At 51.9% G+C, this 21351-nt stretch overlaps 4 protein-coding genes across 5 annotated transcripts in view; all 4 read left to right on the top strand.

Moving 5' to 3' along the window:
* Positions 1-99: 99 nt before the first annotated feature.
* On the top strand, positions 100-4798 carry LOC126579889 (kinesin-associated protein 3). Its single transcript, XM_050243590.1, has 8 exons — positions 100-301; positions 620-737; positions 845-1232; positions 1309-2747; positions 2830-2995; positions 3107-3450; positions 3525-3763; positions 3854-4798. Exons 1-8 carry the CDS (start codon positions 159-161, stop codon positions 3891-3893), a joined length of 2877 nt encoding a protein of 958 aa, XP_050099547.1. The 5' UTR covers positions 100-158; the 3' UTR covers positions 3894-4798.
* A 149-nt stretch (positions 4799-4947) lies between these two features.
* Positions 4948-6625, top strand: LOC126579891 (uncharacterized). The gene is made up of 3 exons (XM_050243591.1): positions 4948-5356; positions 5447-5805; positions 5896-6625. The coding sequence occupies exons 1-3, from the start codon at positions 5287-5289 to the stop codon at positions 6478-6480; spliced, it is 1014 nt and encodes a 337-aa protein (XP_050099548.1). The 5' UTR covers positions 4948-5286; the 3' UTR covers positions 6481-6625.
* A 156-nt stretch (positions 6626-6781) lies between these two features.
* Positions 6782-8827, top strand: LOC126579888 (palmitoyltransferase ZDHHC6). The gene is made up of 4 exons (XM_050243589.1): positions 6782-7081; positions 7176-7954; positions 8038-8228; positions 8318-8827. The coding sequence occupies exons 1-4, from the start codon at positions 7015-7017 to the stop codon at positions 8520-8522; spliced, it is 1242 nt and encodes a 413-aa protein (XP_050099546.1). The 5' UTR covers positions 6782-7014; the 3' UTR covers positions 8523-8827.
* A 711-nt stretch (positions 8828-9538) lies between these two features.
* Positions 9539-21351, top strand: part of LOC126579887 (double-stranded RNA-specific editase Adar) — a 16876-nt gene continuing 5063 nt past the window's right edge. Inside the window, exons 1-8 of one of the 2 annotated variants that reach the window (XM_050243587.1) lie at positions 9539-10319; positions 11625-12109; positions 14944-14958; positions 15063-15244; positions 15335-16196; positions 17033-17380; positions 17426-18544; positions 21135-21351. The exon at positions 21135-21351 is cut by the window's right edge and continues 234 nt beyond it. In XM_050243587.1, coding sequence (XP_050099544.1) covers positions 11779-12109; positions 14944-14958; positions 15063-15244; positions 15335-16196; positions 17033-17380; positions 17426-18544; positions 21135-21351 — 3074 coding nt within the window. In that variant the 5' untranslated portion in view covers positions 9539-10319; positions 11625-11778. The remainder of the gene's footprint in view (positions 10320-11624; positions 12110-14943; positions 14959-15062; positions 15245-15334; positions 16197-17032; positions 17381-17425; positions 18545-21134) is intronic. The other variant, XM_050243588.1, reaches the window with a different exon arrangement.

The following is a 21351-nucleotide window of genomic DNA, read 5'->3' as shown; positions in this document are numbered from 1 at the left end:
CTAAGCCCCAGCAGCCAAATTGTATGGGCGAATATTTTGCTGCCGAGGAGGATTTTATGTTTCGGTGTTTATGCTTTGCTGTTGCCTTGGTGAATGTGATTGGCCAATCCAAACATCCTTGTCGCGCGTTAGTGGAACGGGGTGGTGTGCAGTGCTGCATGCTGTTGGCTAGCCTTTTCCATTTAATCGCTGGACTTACATTGTTCCTATTTACCGTGCACTACATTTATTACGTTGTGACGGCACTTCAACGGTCCACCAGCACCAGCATGCAGTCCGAGGATGCAAAGTACATCAAAAAGTAGGTATCATTGGTTTGTCGCAAAAGCTGTGCGCTCTCGTAAATGGATTAAAATGAAGGAGCCCGTTAATGGGGAGGGGTGGAATGGGTTGAACTGTGTTAAACGCTCACGGGGCCGTCGGACACCGTTTGCGCCACCCAAAAGCAGAAAGAAGATGATGTATAGCATCCGCCTTCGCGCTGCTGGCAATGCAATAGCCGAGACTATCGATTTTTCGCACCGCGGAGTTGACGCCGAGTGGGAGTGGAGGGGGTCACTGCCTGGTTAATGATTGTGTTGAATCGCACGCACTGCTCTCTGCCACATGCACCCATTAGGCGCTGGAAGGGAGGTACCATCGAGCCGCATCCTACGGAAAAGGCGCTGATCGTGAATTACAAACTGGAGGCTGCCGTATTCGGTGAACCCGGTGACCCAATGCTAGAGGACAAAAAGGTAATCTGCCTGCTAGGCTCTCTTTCGCTCTCCTTCGACCTTCGCTACTTGAATGAGCAGGTCCTCAAGGTCTCTGTCTGTCTGTCTGTCTGTCTTCTCCGTTTTAGGATTGCCAGCGAATCATTCGGCTGAAGTCACTCAACTCCAAAACGGACCCAGCGGTGCTGGCACGCGAGGTGGTGGAGAAGTGTGACCTCATCCATCGCTCCCAGCTGTCTGATATCGAGCAGATCATCTACTACCTGAAGAATCGAAAGAATGTCGAGCCGTCCGCGTCGTCATCCGTCGGCGTTGGGGTGGGTAGCCAGCGCTCGGTGTCCCGTGTGTCCGGCAAGGTAAGCCCAATGATGGAAGCGACCGAGAAGGCCTCGATCCGAAACATCGACGAGTACATCGAGCTGCTGTACGAGGATTTGTCGGAGAAGGTGAAGGGTTCACGGTTGATCCTGCAGCTTGCCCGTGATCCGGACAATCTCGAGGAGCTGGAGAAAAATGGTATGCAATCGGTGTATATGTGCAGCAAAATGCGCTCACGTTAGTTGTGTGCTAATGAATACGAATCCATTTGCAGAGGCCGTTCTGAGTGCACTGTCACGAGTGTTGCGCGAAGATTGGCGCCGGTCGCTGGACCTCTCCACCAATATCATCTACATATTTTTCTGCTTCTCCACGTACACGAACTTCCATTCGGTGATCGTGAACTACAAGATCGGTTCGCTCTGCATGGATGTGATCGATTACGAGCTGCGGCGGTACGATCAAATGAAGCACGATCTGGATGCGCGCAAGGGTGGCGGTTCGGCTGCTGTCGTCGAACAGTGCGCTGGGGAGAGTGGTACGGCTGCGGGGACGACTGAGCGGCGCGACCGTGATAAGGAAGTGGGACCGGGTTTGCGCAGTAGCAGCGAGCAGCTGGATACGATCATCGATCAGGAGAAGCCGAAGGAGATGGAACCGCCGAGGCGGCGCATTCCCGAGCTGAAACAACGGCCAAAGTCCGGCAACTGGGGCAGCTTTCATGCTGGCGTTGGGCTGCCCGGCAGCACCGCCGTGAGCGCTTCGCTCATTAAAGCGCACTCGATGAACAACAGTTACCACGAGGCACTGTCGTACGAAAGCGCTGGTGGCACCGGTAGCAATGTTGCCGCACTCAGCGGCATCAGTAGCAACGCGTCAACCGATAGTCTCAGTGGTCTGAGCGGCGGAGCTGCCTCGACCCCACAGACACCCGGTAGCACGGAGGGCGGGGCGGCGACGGATCGGCCCGATCCGCGCAAACAGAAGGACGACTACGACAAAATCAACAAGCAGTTTAAGCTGTTCGCCCGGAAGCAAGAGCAGCTGCTGCGCGTCGCCTTCTACCTGTTGCTCAACATTGCCGAGAATGTGAAGCTGGAGGAGAAGATGCGCAAGAAGCACATCGTGCGGATGCTGCTAAAGGCACTAGAGCGGCAGAATTTCGACCTACTCGTGCTGGTCGTGACGTTCCTGAAGAAGCTGGCGATCGTGAGCGACAACAAGGACGAGATGTGTGAGCTGAACATCGTCGAGAAGCTGCCACGGTTGCTGCAATCGCAAAAGGATCTGGTGCAGATGACGCTCAAGCTGCTCTTCAACCTGTCGTTCGATGCGCGCCTGCGAGCGAAAATGATCCGGGTCGGTCTGCTGCCGAAGCTGGTCACGTTTCTGAGTGACGACAAGCATCACGGCATCGTGACCAAAATTCTGTACCACATGAGTCTCGACGACAAAATCAAGTCAATGTTCACGTACACTGACTGCGTGCCGGTCGTCGTGGACCTGCTGCTGCTAAATCTGAACCAGCGCTCCGACCCAGATCTGATCGCGCTCGGCACTAATCTAGCGCTTAACCGGCGCAACGCAGCGATGATGATCGAAAACAACCGGCTGCACAATCTCATGTCCCGTGCGTTCAAGTGCCAGGACACGATGATCATGAAGATGATACGGAACATTTCCGTGCACGATACGCTTCGGATGCACTTTGTGGTAGGGTTGACAGGCAGCAACAGCTGTAGCACTCAGCTGCCTAGTCGCTACTAACTGATCCGTTTTCCCTTTCTCTTGGTAGGACTTTGTCGGCGATTTAGCCAAAATACTGATTGAGTGTGGTGACGAAGAGTTTACCGTTGAGTGTCTCGGCATTCTGGGCAACCTGGCGCTTGCCGATCTGGACTACTCGCAGATCATGCACAACTTCAATCTGATACCATTGATCAGGAATATGCTAGTCCCAGGTGAAAGAACACGCTGCACGCTTGAACTTTCGAGTTTCGTTTGCTTTTGTGGCTCTTCTCTGAGGCTTCTGATAGAATGTCAAATGTAATCTATTTTACCTTCTTTCGTAGCGAAATACAAGGACGATTTGGTGCTAGAGATGGTGGTATTCCTAGGAACGTGCGCCACGGACGAATCGTGCGCTATGCTGCTTTGCAAAGCGGACGTGATGTTGTCGCTGATCGAGCTGCTAAAGGCGAAGCAAGAGGACGACGAGATGGTGCTGCAGATCGTGTTCGTGTTTCAGCAGGTGCTGCGCCACGAAAGCACGCGCTGCTACATGATCAAGGAGACGGAATCGCCCGCCTACCTGATCGATCTGATGCACGACAAAAACGCTGAGATACGGAAGGTTTGCGATCTCTGTCTGGATATTATCGCAATTACTGACAGCGAGTGGGCGTCCCGCATCACGGTATCTCCTTTGTACGATGATTTTCCGCTCCAGCATACAGCTGACGACGACGATTCGTATCGATACTATTTCAGGTGGAGAAATTTCGTAATCATAACAGCCAGTGGCTGAGTATGGTGGACTCGCAGGAAAGCGTGGACGATATACAGACGTACGGGCCGATGGAGGACGAGGAGAGTGATCTCAACGCGTACCTGACGTCGGACTATCTGGATCAGCTCTATCACTCCGGTGCTGACTCGAACGATGATGCGGATAGCAACAAAAACCGCTCCGGTTCGGCCATGTCCAACTATAGCCGCCCGGTGAGCCGGTAAGCCATGTGTGACCATCAATCGTCATGATTCCACGCCTCCAATGCCCGTATGCATTGAATCGAATTTCTTTTTGGAATCTTTTACAGCTATAGTCGCAATCTAGAAGATTTGGAAACGGTCGCTTAAAGGATGCCATCGTATATCCTGTCGCGCCTTGCCAAGCTGACATCGATGTGCAAAATACTACGAAATGATGATACTACGGTGGGAGCGCTTCTATAGAGTTTGCCTTGGTGTATAGGGTTCGGGTAGATTCGATCGCTACCTTTTTGTAAGACTTGTCGCTAATATGTCGCTTAAGCTAGTAGCTACTTAACAAAACCTTAGGAACAAACTGTGCGTTTAGAATGGATGTAACGGTTTGGCTTTAAGCTCAATACTGCTGTGTTCTATTTAATTCTTAGATTGTCAGTTAATTTAATGATAGTAATGTACCCCACATTTAGTATCAGTGGCGTTTTTCATCCAACAACTAAGTCAAAAAATAATAGCATATTTATAGCTTTGGTTTTTCTTCTTTATTTCATTTTCAAAACGTTTCAAAAATTGGAAATCCTTCTAGGAAAAACGAAAAAGGAAATTCTTTCTAGGAAAAAAAATATTATAAAAACAATCGAGCATGGTACGAATCTACGCAACAAAAGTTTATCCCAATGTATTGTTTTGTATGGTATTATATTCTTGTTACTTCAAAGTAATCAAATAATCTTTTTTTCTCTACATTTCAACGGTGCATTTGTGCTCCTTAATCTTAAGCGCATTTTTTGAGGCCCATTTGTTGGCTTTATCGCCAAAATAATGAAGTTACAGTTTTGCGTGTTTTTCGTGCCTGGCTGGACTAGTTTTTTAATATATTTTTTTGCTAGACGGTATTTTTGAAAAAACAATAAGTGAAATAAAGAATAAAAAAGCTTTAGATAATCTTTTCTTTTTGCATACGGTATACGGTTGGTATGCGCGAACTGTGTCGGCGAAATATTCGAACATATGGGAAACTATGTGTACTAATCCAAAATAAATACCAAAACGTTCTAATCAGCTTATGGCATGTTCATTACCGATTGGCACACAGCTAGCGTGCTAGCTAGAATTGATGAATGTAGCTGCGACAGACACTAATTGTTGTTTGCAGTTTTAATACTAGCTGCTTTCTTTCTGCTTTTCTGTACGGCGAGAATACTGTGACGAGTAGCTAAACGAAACGTTAAATTAAACAAAGGAAATGAGTTCATGAAAATCGTTAACTGTTCTTCTTATCTATGGTGAAGGTTGCCGCATCCGAAGCTGCGCTCAAGTGGAAAGCGATTTTCACCTTGACCATGAAGCTACCTTTCGCATACGATCAGCGTGCGAACAGGAAGGGAATTCGTTGTTGTTGTACGTTAGACAGATGAGCGTATATTGACGCTTTTATTGACGTAATTAAACCGGGCCAAGCCATTGTGCTAGCGCTATTCGCGATAAGCGCACGCGGGATGCTGATTTGCCGCATAAACGGGTCGACGCATATTCCTGAGCAATGTATGTGATACAGTTTTTCAAATTACTCTCGGTACTCTGTGTACTGGCGGGACTAGCTAACAGTGTCGGTAAGGGAAAACCGTTCGCCAGTATATATTGGCGGTATACTTGTTTCAAACAACGTACCGCACTGCTGACCCGTCCCCCTTTGTTTCCAGAACGTAGAAAAGTGATCGTCAGTGTGGATGCGGGGGCGGACGATGCGTGGGCGCTCTTCTATCTGCTGCAGGCCGTCGACGAGGTGGATGTGCTGGCGATTAGCTGCTCGCATGGGAACACCAACGTAACGAACGTGGCGACGAATGTGTTGCGAGTGCTTGAGGCACTGCAGCGTACCGATGTGCCGCTGTACATAGGTTCCAAAGAGCCGATCTTGCGACCAGATCGTCGAACGAACTTCGGTACACCGTATTTCGGAACGGACGGTTTCTCGGATGTGCCGTTCGAGCGGGAACCTAACCGCGCTCCGCTGCGGGACGGCCATACGCTGCAGCAGCTGTACGGGTTGATCGCTGAGGTAGGTCAGGCGGGGTGAGTGGTTCAACCAGATGTACAATGAATCATCTCGAGGTTGTTGGCATCTCTGGGGCGCTATGCGCTTTTGCAGCATCCGAATGAGGTGACATTCGTCAATCTCGGACCATTGACGGACTTGGCGCTACTGTTGAAGATCTATCCGGAGGCGCGCCTGCTGCTCAAAGCCGTCTTCTTGATGGGTGGTAATCGGCACGGCGTCGGTAACACGGAGCAGGCGGCCGAGTTTAACTTTTACAAGGATCCGGAGGCTGCCAGCATCGTGATGCAGACGTTCGCCGGCGCGATCACCATCCTGCCGTGGGAGACCGCTTTACGATCCAACCTGGTAACCACCGTGGACTGGCGTATGGATGTGCTGGGGGCTAGCAGCAAACCAATCGTCGCGCTGCTGAACCGGGTGGAGCGGGCGGCACTGGAGCGTCTCCCACCAGCCGAGCGTACCTGGATGCCGTGCGACCTGCTGGTGGCAATGGCCCTGGTGTCACCGCACCTGGTCACCGAAAGCAAGCAATACGAGGGAGATGTGGAGCTGAGCGGTCGCTTGACCCGCGGCCAGCTGGTACTGGATCATGGCAATGAGGGCAGCGGACCGATAACGATCATCGATAATCTGGACGATACGAAGGTGTGGGAGTTGCTGCTGAAGCTACGCTAATCGCCGTCCTTGCTGGAACATTCCGGGTGTGAGTCCATCATTACCATCATCAGCTGTCAGTTGAGAACGGTTAACACCAAGCTTTAAAGCCCATATAATATAATTATATTGCTCCGCTAAGGCAAGGCATATTGTGAAACACGCACGCCCGCCCATTTGGTTGCACTATATTGTGTTTTGTTGTCCTTTGTTTGTGTTCCTCTCCTCTCTGCGCCGCGTATTCAACGATATTGTCACATGCGCACGCGAGCCGGTAAGCTTTGAAGCAGTGTCGGGCCTGTCAAACACTCGTCTGTCATCGGCGGTATTTTGCGTCTCACCGCCGACCACTGACCACCGACCGCTGCGGATCCTTGCTGTGTGTTTTGTTCTCATCGCCATCGGCGTGCTGGAAAGGACCATCCTAGGCAACAATGCCCCTTAACACCCGCGATTCCCGATTCGGATAGGCACTCACACACACACCCTTAACTGCAAATCGCGCTTCCGTTCCGGATCCGGATTGCAGACAACAATCAACAATCAGCCATCAGGATGTCGATCGGTGGTGGCCTGCGAGCGGTGTGGCGCTTTCTGCACTGGGGACCGTTGACCGCGATAGGTGAGCGTGCGCAGCACCATCCGGGGTATCCTATTCACCCAGCAATAGCTAGAAACCGTATCGCCTCCTCCTCCTCCCTTTAATCCTGTTGCAGGGATCATCAAATCGATCACCCTGATGACGCTGTACATGAATGCAATGTGGTGGCCGGCGGACCGTTCGTTAGCCGGCTTCCTGCACCAGACCCTGTTCATCGTGCTGTCCGCGAGCACGGGCTTCAACTTCGTGATGGCTTCGCTGACCGGGCCGGGCTTTCTGCCGCTCCGGTGGCAACCGGAACGCTCGGCCGACCAGCAGTACCTGCAGCAGTGTGAGGTGTGCGAGGGCTGGAAGGCACCGCGGTCACACCATTGCCGCAAGTGCAACCGGTGCGTCATCAAGATGGATCACCACTGCCCGTGGATCAACAACTGTGTCGGGTGGGCAAACCACGGTTACTTTACCGCCTTTTTAGCGTGTGCCGTGCTCGGGTGCCTGCAGGCCACCATCATCCTGTCGTCTTCGCTGTACGTCGGTCTGTATCGCGACTGGTACCTGTACTACGGGCACTACTCGAAAGTGTCGGTACAGCTCGGCATGTGGAGCCTGGTGCTGTGCGTGTTCAACGTGGGACTGGCGATTGGTGTCATCATCACGGTCGGCGCACTGCTGGGGTATCAGGTGCGGGCGATCCTCAACAATCGCACTGCCATCGAGGATTGGATCCTGGAGAAGGCACGCTATCGGCGCGATCGCACCAACGAGGTTTTCTGCTACCCGTACGATCTGGGCCGCTGGCGTAACATGCGCCAGGTGTTCTACACCTCCTGCTCCCCGGCCGGCGACGGTATCGAGTGGCCCGTCGTCGATGGATGCGATCAGTACACCCTTACGGTAAGTGCTGGCCCCCGGTCCCGATACCTCTTACTGTCACCCTTTTTCTGATGCTGTATCGGATCTTGACTATCGCGAAACAGCGCGAGCAGTTGGCGCAGAAGGAGGAAAAACGAGCGCGCACCAGAACGTACACCATCAGGCGCACGGTAACGGGTAGCTGGGTGCCATTGCTGTCTCAAGGATTCAAGGTCTGCTGTTCACCACCGCTCACCGACGAGCCACGTATCAAGCTGGCCATCGGAGACGTCGTACGCGTTACTCGATGGAGAAAGTGAGTGTCGCCTATATGTCTCCGCATAATGTCTGGTCCGGTCGGTCCGGCGGATTCATTTCATTACTTTTCTGGCACTTTTCTGGCAGGCACTGGCTGTTTGGCGAGAAGGTATTAACGGAGCAGGAGCTTGAGCGAACGGAAAAGGGCAAGCGACTGCGAGGGTGGTTTCCCCGGCAGTGTGCCGTTCAGTTGGCTGAGGATGACTACGACCTGACCGAGGAGCAGCAACAACCGCACCAACAGCACCACCAACATGCGATGGCGGGCACATCGAACAAAAAGGACAGTTAGAGCAGCAACCGCAAACAAAACGAGTTGGCGCGTGATCCCGGAAAACCCCCGTTTAATATTACCAATTGGGCCAGGTACATTTTATGTAGCTAGTGTTGGGTGAAAAGGGAGGCTTACCCCCTCGCTTACCGCTCATCTTGCGTTGCGGAGGGCTGCTCCTTCGCTCCTTGCAAAGAGTATTTCTATCCAACACTATCCCGTATCGCAAGTTTCTGGATTATGCTACGAGTATTAGGAAGATAGGAACCGGATTCAAACAAGTGCTTCGAATAAACACAAGCTCGACATTCGATTGCAATCGCTTAGTTAAACGAGTACTCGATTGCTGAGTAGTGAGTAATCGGCCCATTATCAAGCAAGGTAAAAAGTGGCCTGGGGTTTCTGCAACGAAATTTGCATAACGCAACAAATCATCGATGGTGCAAAGCCATCAACGACCCGTCGTCAAATTGCAGTGTCCGCTGTAGTGTTATCCTAGCTAGAGTTAAAGGACTTGAACATACAAACGACCAACAGGATCTGCGTTCCAAATGTCGATCCAAACTATTTTCGCCGCCATATTCGATTTTGTTTGACAGATTGGAAGCCTTGTTTACGTTCATCACCCATGGCAGCATGCGTTATTGATGATACGAAGGAATATCGCTGTAGCTCGTTTAATTGATTCATTTTTCCTATTAAAGATCTAATGAGCAGCTCCGTTGTGTTTAAGTCAGCGTGTGAGCAAGGTCCAGAAACGTTGGCTATCTCTGATTCTGGGGCAGGTAACAAGAACCCGGATCCGCTACCCGGATGTATCATTTTATCTTTTCTTTGCCAGCAATCCGGAAGCCGGGCAGCAACATTAGACCTTGGCTTGTGAGTGCGTGCAGAGCCGCATTGCGAAACCGAAACCCAGCAAACAATAGAACGCCAAACGCAACCTAAACAGGCTTCCATATCTTTCAAATTGTTTATTCATTTTTCTAATCGTCACTTCACTGCCGTCATCCTGTATGCGTGATGTGATTGGAGGACGTGTGCGTGCGTGCGGTGCGTTAGAACAGAAGGAAGAGCAGCATAAAAATAAACGAAGCATAAGAAGAGGGCCGCTTTCTTCGGCTTCGTTGCTCCCCGTCACCCGCCCACCTCCTTCGTTATTGCTCTTGGAAGAAGAGAGCACGAACCGCGTGGACCACTACCAACAGGAAGCAACACGGGCGCAAACGCGAACCAGCAGTCGAACGAGGGTGACGTACACGGGTGCGCGCGGACCCCACAGAACCCCGACCAGTGTACCAGTAACCAGCGGACGGTGAGGGAGGCGACGGTGGCGTGAAATTTTCGCAAGACGTACACCTTCTTCGCAACCGATTCCCGGAGCTGGGGCACAGCACAGCACAGCACAGCATAACGGTGCGCGCGGGACACCGAGTTTTGCTCCGTCGCGCGCGTAGAATCCGTGTTTAGGGGCGGGCTCCGGTATAGGTGATTCCGTTTTCGTTTCATTCCGTGGTCGGTTACTCCGGATCCCGATTCCAGCACCACCAGAACGTGTGAGTGAGTGTGTGTGTTGTGCCGTTGTGGTGTTCCGACGCTTCCTGAAGCTGAAGCCACGACCAACGTTCGCTTTCATGCATTTTATGCAGCGTCGAGAAACGAAAATCGATCCACGGGTGTTGTGCTCCCATCATCATAATCATCATCAGAAGCAGCAGCAGCACCAGCAGGCATTCCACGAACAACGTCGCGGCCGACGTCGTCGAGGAGAAGAGCATAACAACGGCGTAGAGTAGCGGCTGTGCGGTGGTACAAGAAGTGAGCCAATCAACCTGAAACGTGACGACTATGACGACCGCGAACGCGCACCGCACGCGCCTCCCTTCCCTGCCGAATCTCCTCTCCTGTATGGTCCTCTCCTCGTGGCGGCTTGCTGTGGTGGTCCGGTGGTGGTGGTGGTGGATCGAGGTCACTGTAGCTTCGCCCATCGTTACGGTGCAGCGCATCAGCGCCGCTGCACCAGGTGTGCCGCGTCTGGTGTGTCCTCTGCATCATTGCCACCCCATCACCACCACCACCACCACCACCAGCACCACCGTGACCACCAGCTTCCCTTATAAATAGACAACTTCCCAGCGCGCACACATCTCTACCCTTCCCTTCCCCTTTCACCCCCCCCCCCCTCCCCCCAAAACCCAGAAATCCGCTGCGGACTTTTTGCGCGTGCTTACGCGCGCGCTTATACAACCGTTCCTGCTGCCCTCTCCTCACCCACAAACACACGTTCCAGCAACCCGCTCTCCTACCTACCTGCCACCCAACTCCGCCGCCCTTTGCATCACTCACTCACTGTATCACTTTCTTTCGCTGTCGCTGAACGGCTTACTAGGATGGTTTCCAGGAATCGAAATCTAAAACATTTTGTTTCACGAACGAAGAGGGAAAGAGAGAGAGTTTCCCAGTACCCGGCCACCCTGGCCGCATCGCATCTCCGATCAACAATAGAATAGAACCTCGTGTCACAAACCGCGTTTCTGCGTGCGAGCAGAATAGTGTGTGCGTGCGTGCGAAATAATGTGTTTGGCGAAAGGGGGGGGGGGGGGGGGGATGAGTGGAGAAGGAGAGAAGGGTTGCGTCCACAACGCCATACACTACGGACCAGATCCTGCGTTCAGCGTCCGTTCGTTGATGAGATTGCGCGTTCATTCTAACACAAATCGCTTATACGCCCTTCGTGGTTGTAATCCCCACTTTGGCGCTTATCTACTGTTCTGATTATTGTAACATTTTCCAAATATTGTTTTCGGTTCACGTAAAAATCCTTTTCTATATTTTTACCGAGTGGGAAATCAACAAACCCCGCTTCCAATATACCCCCGTTTTTTTTTTTCTATTCCATTTGGACCCTCAAATTTGCCTAATAGTTTTATGCAGATGCGAATGATTTCCATACATTACTACTGCCCAAATACTCTGCCGGTGTGTGGATGCAAGGTTACCGGATTCATCCACGCGGAAATTTCTGCGTAGAATATTTTCCAACCCTGGTTCCCTCTCTCATTCTTTCTCTCTCTCTCTCTCTCTCTCTCTCTCTCTCTCTCCCTATCAATCTACCGTGGCCAGAGAGCAACTCATTCGTTGGTTGCTGCTGCGGTTGGTTGGATGCCGGTCAGCTGTTGTGGGAATACCGCATCATACAACACCATCACCGCCGCCAACACTGCTACGGCTACCGCAAGCATACACACCTCTGCATCCTGCCCGCCAGCAACCGGGCATGATGAGTAACAACTCTTCCAGCAACATCAACAACAATAACAACAACAACAATAATAACGAGAACAACAACAGCAGCAGTCTAAAGAGCAGCAGCAGCAGCAGCCGCACTACTGGCCGCAAAATCAATACAATCAGTAACAACAGCAACGCTGTCAACAAAAAGCACACCAACAGCGGCAGCGGCAGCGGCAGCGCCAGCGGCGGCAGCAGCAGCTACACGACGCTACACTCTGCCCCGGGGGGGCCGACGGGGGGAGGCAAAAGCCACGGGACGACCACCATGCCGGGCGCTACGTCGCGTCGCGTGGCGAAACGCAAAGCATCGACAGGTGAGCCCATTTGCCCACAGATATTTCTTAGATTTCGAAAAAAAAAAACGAAAAGAAGAAAAACAAACACCCAAAAAAAAACCCCTCGGGAATCGAAGGAAGGTAGAATGAGCAGTGGCGGCTACGGCGGGAGAGGGGGGGGGGGGGGGGTGGGAGCGTCCCGATTCGCACCCGTTATTTACGTGATCGATCGCGAAAGTGCACGCGAAACAGCTTCTCCAAGGACCCTAGCGCGCGCGCGTGTGTGTGTCCTAACCCCCTTTCCTCCCCAGCGCGGGGGGGGGGGGGGGGGGGGAGTGTGCGTGTACTGCTCTGGCGTCCTTTATTTGCCACGATGAACCTCACAGAATGCAGCGCGTAAACCAAAGTGGGAACAATAAATCCACTGCCAGGCCGCGGAACGTCAAACAATTTGTTCTACTGTGCACCCGCCCCTCGACGGCCACTCGTCAGTCCTTCCCAGGAATGCTGTTCTGGACTGTTCATCATTCCTTCCTTCCGTTTTAACTTCCTTTTATTGCGACCCCCTTTATTTTCTCTCTCTTTTTCCACACCCACAGTGGAAAATGGCATGACGAGAACATAATTCAGCAACCCATCTATTCTCTCTCCCCCCCCTCCTCTTCCTTGTACCTAACACTCACTCTAAATGTCTAAATACCAAGTGCTCTACTCTAACTCGTTAGAGCACCCCGAAGGCGGTCTCTCTCTCTCTCTCTCTCTCTCTCTCTCTCTCTGTCTCTTATTTTTTAAACTCTTCTCCTGGTGGAAGGGTTGGGGGGGGGGGGCTGTACAATGCAAAACACAAACCGTGCAACAACAGCAGCTGAGCTGGCAGCCTAGGAAGGAGGCAGCGCGTTGCTGGCAACAAACCCCCCCACCCCGCTGACGTTACTGACTGTTCCGTTGTTCCGTTCCCGTTGCCGTCACTATCGGGATTGGAGGAACACGGGGTAGTGTAGTCGGTCTTGGCAAATGTCATGCTGCAGAGTCAGCCCCCGTTGGGGCGCGCTATAGTTCGTCACACGTCGGCCACAACGTCGGCGTGGCAGCAGTTCCCCCTCAACAACATCAAGCAGCAGTAGCGCGGCAGCAACAAAACGAATCGGGGGGGGAGGCGACGCGACGCAAATCAACAACGCAACGACTCGACGGGGCGGGGCGGGGCTGGTGGGGGCTCTCTCTCTCTCTCGACAGGTTGGCGTTTGGCGCAGATTGTGCGCTTACCCCGTTTATATAGGCCACACCACGATGGTTCTTAGACCGTCGCGCCCGCGATCGGCACTGGCAGGGGGATAAAAAAAAACACTGCTGCGACCCCCCGCCGCGCGCGCTACATTCTTCCAAACTCAACTCTCTCTCTCTCTCTCTTCTACACGGCATCGGGGTCCCTTTTCCCTGCCGGCTGCCTCACCAAATGGGGCCGTTACGCGGTTCGCGTGCTAATAGTACGACACCACCATCGCCGCCAAGCCCGGTGGCACACCCGGAACCCCCCCCCGGGGGGTAACGGAGAGTGGTCGGTCGGTCGGTCTGATTGATTCCGTTTCCGCGCGCGACTTTTCCGCCGGGGTGTGCCCAGCCGGTATCGGGGCAGGATCGAGGAGAACAAAACAAAAGGCTGCGGCGGACCGGGGTACGTTTGTTTGATTGCTTGCAATTAAAACGTGGTGTAGCTGTAAGGCAGCCTTGCCCGGGTCGTAGGCGAATGTGACAGGGTGGATGGGGGGGGGGGGGGGGGGGGGAGTCGTCACCGAGAAGTCCGTCCGTCCGTCCGTCCGTCCGCGCCCAGTCCATCCTGTCCATCACTGAACCGCCGCTGAAGCGCGCTGACACATTCTTCTACAGCCAAGTGGACAAGCGCACTGTGCCCCCCCCCCCCCCCCCCCCCCTTTCACCCTTCCACGACAAAATGTGTGAGCGGGAGAAGAAGTGGAGAGGTAGGTGACCCCGTGGCGGCAGCGAAAAAAGGTTCACTAATCATTGCCGAAAGCCGCCGGAGTCGAGCAACCAACCAGCACCGCACCGCACCCCGTCTCAACGTCGCGTTGCGCAATCCCCGAGGTTGTTGGTGCCTCTATGCGGTAGATTCATAAATTTGTTCGCGACGACCTGGTATACCGGTGGTTGGCGTTTGACGTTTTAGAGCAGTGGATCAGAGGACGCTCCCCCTCCGCGCCCCACTGGCCCGTTATTTTCCATGCTGTCGACGGCACCGGCGGGGTGTGATGGTGGTTCCTTTAGGCGCGTTTTGGGGTATTTGTTTTTAGCACCACCAGCAGCAGCAGCAGCAGCGGCAGCAGGAGCGGCGAGTGTTGCGAGCGCGTGCTCTGCTCGCACGGAAAAAAAGGTCGTTAGCCGCTACTGCTACGGCTGCTGCTTGTAAATGCAGCAGCGTATTACGGCAGGGACACGGTCACGAATCGCCCCCCCCCCCCCCCCCCCCCCCAAAACCGCTCCTTGGTGTTTGTCGTGGCCACCCTTATTTGGGGAGTTTAAAATAGACCTCCGGATGAGAGCCGTCTCGATTGTGTGGAGTGCCGTGCGCCATCCCCCTTGCGACACACAGTTTTGGCCAGCCTCTGGCCTGGTGGATTCCGAGCCGGAGCCGGAGCGATTCAAAACGGTTCCACTGAGCGCACCTTGCATCGATTAATGTTGTAGCGGCGATTCGGTTTTTGAATGCGTGGAATTCCATTCTACGTTCCGTTCCGATGTCTCTTCGATGCTTCTCTCTGCCCCTTCAGTCAGCAAAACCGCAAACACGTGTCTAATGTTGTATCCCGTTTCTTCTTTCCTTTTTCATACTGATGCTGCTGCGCCACGCTGAGCAGTGAATATCGCACCAAGTAAGTATGGCGCGCCGTTCGCGATTTTGGGAGTTGCTGCAGGAGCTGCGCTACGGTTCAACTAACTGACCTTTTGCTCTGTCTGGTTTCTTTTCGGTGGTTAGTAGCGATGAGGAAACGGCGCAAGATCCAGCATCTGCCGAAACCGGGCGATGCCCGCCAGGAGCAGGTGCCGCAGACGAAGAACACTGTCGCCGTGCTGAACGAGCTGAAGCGCAACCTGGTGTACAATGTGGAGTCGCAGACGGGGCCGGTGCACGCACCACTCTTCACGATCTCCGTGGTGGTGAGTGTGTGAGCCTTCAGTATTCCTATTTCGCTGCCCATCATGTGTCTCCCCTTTCACGCTTTTTGTTTTGTTTTTTTTTCGTTGCAGGTCGATGGTCAAAAGTTCGTCGGGACCGGGCCGAGCAAAAAGCTGGCCAGGGTAGCGGCGGCTGCCTCGGCGCTACGCAGTTTCATCCAGTTCAAGGATGGTGCCACGCTTACGCCGATAGAGCCGCTGCAGAACGTCGACTTTACCAGCGACGATCCGATGATCGAGAACAGTATCTTTCCGCTCTCGGACACGGTACCGGGTGGAGCCGGTATGGGCGCCCTGCACGAACCACTGTCGCTCACCATCAACGGCATGGCGCCCGTGGATGCTGCTGGTTCTGCTGGTCCTGCTGCTGTTGGTGGTGGTACTGCCACCGGCGCTGCCGCGATCACTGCTAACTCGTCCAGCAATAGCAACAAATACTGCAGCAACAGCACTGGCGGCAGCAGTGCCAGCAGTAGCAGTAGCTGCAGCATCAGCAATACCAGTAGCAGCGCCACCAGTAATAACAACAGTGTCAGCGCGCAGTATACTATCGCTTCCAGTAGTAGCGGCCGAGGCAGCCAAGCCAAGCACCACCGCCAAAGTAATGCCGAAACGACGACGACGCCGCATGCCCTTGCCCACGGTAAGGGTGGAGTGCGTACTGGCACGGCCGGAGGAAGTGGTGGCAACAACGGTAGCTTGTTGAGGCCCGGCCCTGAAGAGGCCACCAGGGACGCACTAGCGTCGGCCGGTGGGGAGAAAATCGTTTCGGCCCCGCAACACCAACAGGTACCAGCGGCGGCGGTTGCGAGCCACGGCTGTGCCGAGCCGACGGGTCGACTGATTTCGGCCATTCCCGGAGCAGCAGCAGCAGCAGCAGCAACAACAGCAGCAGCCCCAGCAGCAGTTGCAGCTTCCAGTTTAACATCCAACAGTAATTGCCATACCCTGTGTTCCTCGCCACTCACCTACGCCATCTTTCATTTCCACCTACCTGCCATCCTCAAATGCAATGCAAGAGCCGCTACTGGCCACTACTGGCTGGAGTGCGTCTGAACCCAGCAGAAACGAACGGAACGTGACGACAAGGACGAAACAAACCGTCATCATCCAACACCGACACAATAACCCCACCACCACCACCTCTCAGCACCAGTGAACCGCCACCCATTACATACTTACTCACCAAACAAGGGCACCAAACGCGGGCACACTGATACAACAAACCACTAACCATTCCAATCCATTCCCCAACCCCCTTCCAACACCCCACCTCCCTCCCGGCACCCGCCCATTCAGTTCCATCCGTTCCTTAATCAGATACACAACACACCGGCAGACTACAACAATGTGCGCATACATTGAATACAAAGCGTGTGTGCTGATATGCTGTGTGTGTGTGTGCGTGTGGGTGTGTGGTTTACTGCACCATTTTGCTGTGTTGTATTGTATGTTCGTGCCATTCATCCTTCCATCTTTCCTTCCATCCATCCATCCATTCACCCCTCGAGAAAACACGACTAAAGTAAACTCATCATGCGGATGCCGCTCCTATTGCTTTTCTCTCTCTTTCTCTCTCTCTCTCTCTCTCTCTCTCTCTCTCTCTCTCTCTCTATTTCACGATCACTTACTCTCCTATCGATAATCCTAATTCCCGTTGTTTTTTTTCTTCATTTTCATTTTCCATTTCATTTTTTGTGGCACCCCTGTGTCACCGCTGTGTGTGGTCTTCCTCCCCCGGTGTGTATTCCGTGCATATTCCCGTTGCAGTAACCGGAGCCAATCACGTCGCCAAACTCGATCAGTGTATCAACGACAGAATCACTGTCACCGCTGCCATCGATACAACTGACCCTAATACGTCCAATGCTGCCGCTGCTGCCGACGTCGCTGTAATCACCTTTCCAAGCACCATTACCAGCGCCACCACGATCAGTGTTAACTCAGCCGTTCCAGTGCATCTTCCGCTCGATCGGGATGCAGTACTAGCAGCGAGTGCTGGCGGTGGTGATGGTGGTTATGTCGGCGGTGGTGGTGGCGGGGTTGGTGGTGATATCGGTGCTGGTGGTAGCGGTGGTGGTGGTGGTGGTGGTGGTGGTGGTGGTGGTGGTGGTGGTGGTGGTGGTGGTGGTGGTGGTGGTGGTGGTGGTGGTGGTGGTGTAGGTGCGTGTCTGCGCTCCAGTAACAGTAGTGGTGGCAATAGTAGTACTAATACAGGAGAAGCTGTGCCCTGCTCTAACGGCGTTCTTGCCACTCAAACTCAGTACAATCTGACACCGACGACGTCCAGTGACTGGCAGCAGCCATTGCAAGAGACACAAATGAAGGGTTCTCCCTACCGTTACCATCCTCAGCAACAGCAGCAGCAGCAGCAGCCGCTGCCGCCGACACCCAGACCTCTCTTCACTATTGGCCAACTACCGAACCGGAAGACATCCAGCGCTGACTTTCGCTCTCCTTCTTACTGCATTAATCAGAATCATCCACACAGCTACACCCACAACCAACAGCGGCACTATCAACACAATCGCCTTGCACACCATCATCACCATAACCACCATCAACATCACCATCATCATCCCAATCATAATCATTCCCACAACGGTAAAGGAGGGGCTGCGTTCCGGGCTCGGGTGCTGCAGCATTCCCTAACGCCCGGTACGGTTCGGTTTGGGCCGACTCCAGGTCCGCACACTAACATCGTCCTTCCCTGCACGAGCTCTTCCACTTTTAGTGTTACTAATAACGAGCATGGTGGTCGCCAACTAGGGTCTGCAAACGGTGGGACCATGGCCACTGTCACTACTATGACCACCACCACCACCACCACCACCACAACCACCATCGTCGGCACGGTTGGTAAAATTCCTCTTGCCGATTTATCGGCCGGTAACAGACAACCGTCGCCGATGCCATCACTGCCGCTGGCACCACCACCTCCATCTACGCTGATCCCTATTAATACTTCGAATGGCGCGACCGATCGCACCATTCCCTCTGCTCCCGTTCAGTCGTGTGCTTCCGCTCCACCAGCCACCACTACCATCATCACAATTCAATCGCCTTCGGCCTTCTGTACCGATGCTGTCTCTTCCACAATCATTTCCCCACCGAACACCTCGAACTCCCACCAAAGTCCTGCCTTCACCACCACCACCAACACCAACGGTGCCTGCACTGGCCAAAACGGTCACCGGCAGGTGGTCGAAAAGATTCAGCAGAGTTTAGATTTGTTTAAGAATAACAATGAGAAGGCAGTAGCGTGGAAGAAGCGTTTCGAAAGCAAGTATAAAAATCAGTTGCACTTCCTACAACACACTTATTATGTTTTTTTTTTAGTTTTGCTCTCTCTATCTCAATATCTCTGTCTCTTTCCTTCTTCTTCATCGTTATGTTGTCCCAAACCTACTTCTATTTTCCCTCACTTCTGTTTACGTATCACACTACCTCAATCTGTCTCCCCATTGTTTGTCTGTTTTTTTTTTAAATAATTTATATTCTTTGGCTTCCTGTCTCAATGTTTGGTTCACCTTTCTCTCTCCTTCCGTTTTTCCATCTCTCGATCTACCTCTCAGTCCCCATCTCCACTTTTTTTTTCTATATCATGCTCTCTATCTGTATATGATTCTGTCTGTTAATGATGTGTGTAGTATTATTCCTCGTTTCTTGTGACGGTATCGCAGTTTGTTTTTCGATGTATATATACCGCATACCGTCACCCCCCACCATCGCCATATTGTTTCGCTTTTCTGATGTGTTGTAATACTCATCAATCAGTGAACGTATCGCAATAGCGCAATCAGCAGCAGGCATACCGCACTCCCTGTCGAACGAAATTAGTTCCCCTGTATCTGGACTTTTAATGTGGATTGAAGGGTTTACTGCTGCCGTGCTGTCGGTGATCCGGAATAATGCTATGTAAGAGAAAAAGAAGGAAAAAGAGATATAGAAAGAGAAAGCAACTCATATCCTTTCTATTGTTTGTTCACCCCGACAGGGTGCAGAGAGTTAAACAAAGCGGCGATAGGTGAATTAGATTTTGAGCCACATATTTTGCCGTATCCTTAAAGGTACATTACGGTCATGATCACGATCGTTTAGTCGAATTCGCAGCAACCAATAAGATAAAGGTCTGCTACAAGGAGAGAGTAGGGCTTAGCGTTCCCTAGGCCAAGCAAGACTTGAGCACAGAGAAGCGGAATGACGTATGGAGGCGAAGGAGCAATGAATCAAGGATAAGCCTCGCCCTACCCGTCGTCCCTCTATGGGCGACTTACGATAGGAGTAGTGAACACAGGATGTCGTTAGGAGTGGATCTGCTCGATTGGACAATTGCGTGCGCTTGTATGTGTGCGTGTGCGTTTGTGTGTGTTTGTGTGTAGTTTCCACTAAACTCGGGTCTCGTACCATTTCTTTCGGTGTTTCTGCACACACTGAAACTGTTGCATGTGATATTGAAATTTTCACTAAAAAACGATATCTACACCTTTAAAATTGCATTGTTTCAGCTGTTGGATATTTCAATCTTTTTGGGGGGGGTTAAAGGGATATATTTGGTACGTAATAACTCCTTTTCCTTCCCTCTACCCCTCTTCCAGTTTTTAAGGCACATTCAATGGGTTTATTTTGCCATTTCTATTATAATCCCCTGAAACAATGCAGCTTAATAGAGATGTAGATATTAGTTGTTACCAAATGTTCATATCGCTACGAAATGTCCATTCAAAGAAGGGTCGTGTCCTTTTTTTTTGTACGGACGTTTCATTGCGATATGAGATTTTCGGTGTGTAGTAACACCGTTTGTCTATGATAGACTCTTTACACGGCAAAAAGATTCCACGCCGTGTGAAACATTGTACACGGCATGGAAAGGTCCATTCATAAACAATATTGGTTTGTGTAAAACGCTTGTCGCTTTACGCACCAATCGACATTTTCGTTGCCGTGGCAAATTTTCCACACGGCGTTTAAAGTTTTTGCCGTGTGTAGAGTCAATCTATCACTGAACACCCCCCGATACCACCTTTTCACCACCCTATGTCGCCGTTTGTCCAAAACATTGATCATTGGTTTGACGCTGAGTTACCCTAGTTTCCATTTTACGCTGTATTTCATCTGTATTCCTTCTTTTAGCTATGTTGTTGGATTGTGTATTAAAACATTTCAGTGGTTTATCGCTGAATGGTATTCTAGAATCCATACTACCTCCCTACTGTATCAAACCTATTTGATTAAACTACCCGATTGTCTTTGATTTTTTACGTGTTTGCGATGTTGTAGGTGTCCTACATATAAATGTTATAACTGATCTTACTCTCTCTTCTCTTTCTCTCTCTCTCTCTCTCTCTCTCTCTCTCTCTCTCTCTCTCTCTTTCTTCCTCACTCTCTTTATTGCTTTCGCTCTCTTTCTCACATACTCTCTCTATCACTTTCTCTCTCTGTTTTATCTCTTTCTTCGCGTCTATCTTTTCCATTTTCTTTATCTTAATCTATTTCGTCTATTGGTTTGTCGTACTTTGCATACACGCTTGTACATATTGACATGTATGCACAATGTGCTTTGCGTGTTATACCTTCTAACCAATCGTCTATTATATGCGTGTTGCCTTGACCTAATTACTCTGTTGTCCTTCGTTTCTCTCTATCTCTTTCGCTCTCACACACTTTTTATTTTGCTCTCCGTCTCTCTCTCGCTTTCTTTCCCTTTCTCCCTTTGTCTTTGTAACCTTTTCTCTGTGTGCCTATGGCTGTTTTCAAACTACATTACTTTGCCCCTTCATGCACCAAAAACAAAACACCCACCCTTTGACCGTCTTGGCTCCTTCATTGACACTGTGTGATCAACGCTGTGTTGTTCCGTGTGCGGCTGCAGAGCTGAAGGTATGCGCCGCGAACATCGCTCGGAGCGGTAGTGCCTGTACTGGCAACGCACCCGGTCATCACCCGAAATCCCAACCGGAAAAGGGGCCGGTCATGTTGCTGCACGAGCTGTTCACCGATGCACACTTCGAGTGCGTCTCCTCCGATGGGCTGCAGCACTCGAAGTTCACCGTGGTTGTGACGGTCAACGATAACCAGCGGTTCGAGGG

The sequence above is a fragment of the Anopheles aquasalis genome, chromosome Y, assembly GCF_943734665.1.
Source record: "Anopheles aquasalis chromosome Y, idAnoAquaMG_Q_19, whole genome shotgun sequence".
NCBI classification, from domain to species: Eukaryota; Metazoa; Arthropoda; class Insecta; order Diptera; family Culicidae; genus Anopheles; species Anopheles aquasalis.
This window is presented reverse-complemented; position numbering and strand designations above follow the sequence as displayed.

Bases quoted from the DNA above. Each gene is read 5' to 3' on its own strand.
- LOC126579888 (XM_050243589.1), top strand. From the start codon at position 7,015: ATGTCGATCGGTGGTGGCCTGCGAGCGGTGTGGCGCTTTCTGCACTGG. The intron at 7,082-7,175 runs GTGAGCGTGCGC...ATCCTGTTGCAG, and splicing joins GGGACCGTTGACCGCGATAG to GGATCATCAAATCGATCACC. The intron at 8,229-8,317 runs GTGAGTGTCGCC...CTTTTCTGGCAG, and splicing joins CGCGTTACTCGATGGAGAAA to GCACTGGCTGTTTGGCGAGA.
- LOC126579891 (XM_050243591.1), top strand. From the start codon at position 5,287: ATGTATGTGATACAGTTTTTCAAATTACTCTCGGTACTCTGTGTACTG. The intron at 5,357-5,446 runs GTAAGGGAAAAC...CTTTGTTTCCAG, and splicing joins GGGACTAGCTAACAGTGTCG to AACGTAGAAAAGTGATCGTC. The intron at 5,806-5,895 runs GTAGGTCAGGCG...GCGCTTTTGCAG, and splicing joins TGTACGGGTTGATCGCTGAG to CATCCGAATGAGGTGACATT.
- LOC126579889 (XM_050243590.1), top strand. From the start codon at position 159: ATGCTGTTGGCTAGCCTTTTCCATTTAATCGCTGGACTTACATTGTTC. The intron at 2,748-2,829 runs GTAGGGTTGACA...TTCTCTTGGTAG, and splicing joins CGCTTCGGATGCACTTTGTG to GACTTTGTCGGCGATTTAGC. The intron at 3,451-3,524 runs GTATCTCCTTTG...ATACTATTTCAG, and splicing joins AGTGGGCGTCCCGCATCACG to GTGGAGAAATTTCGTAATCA.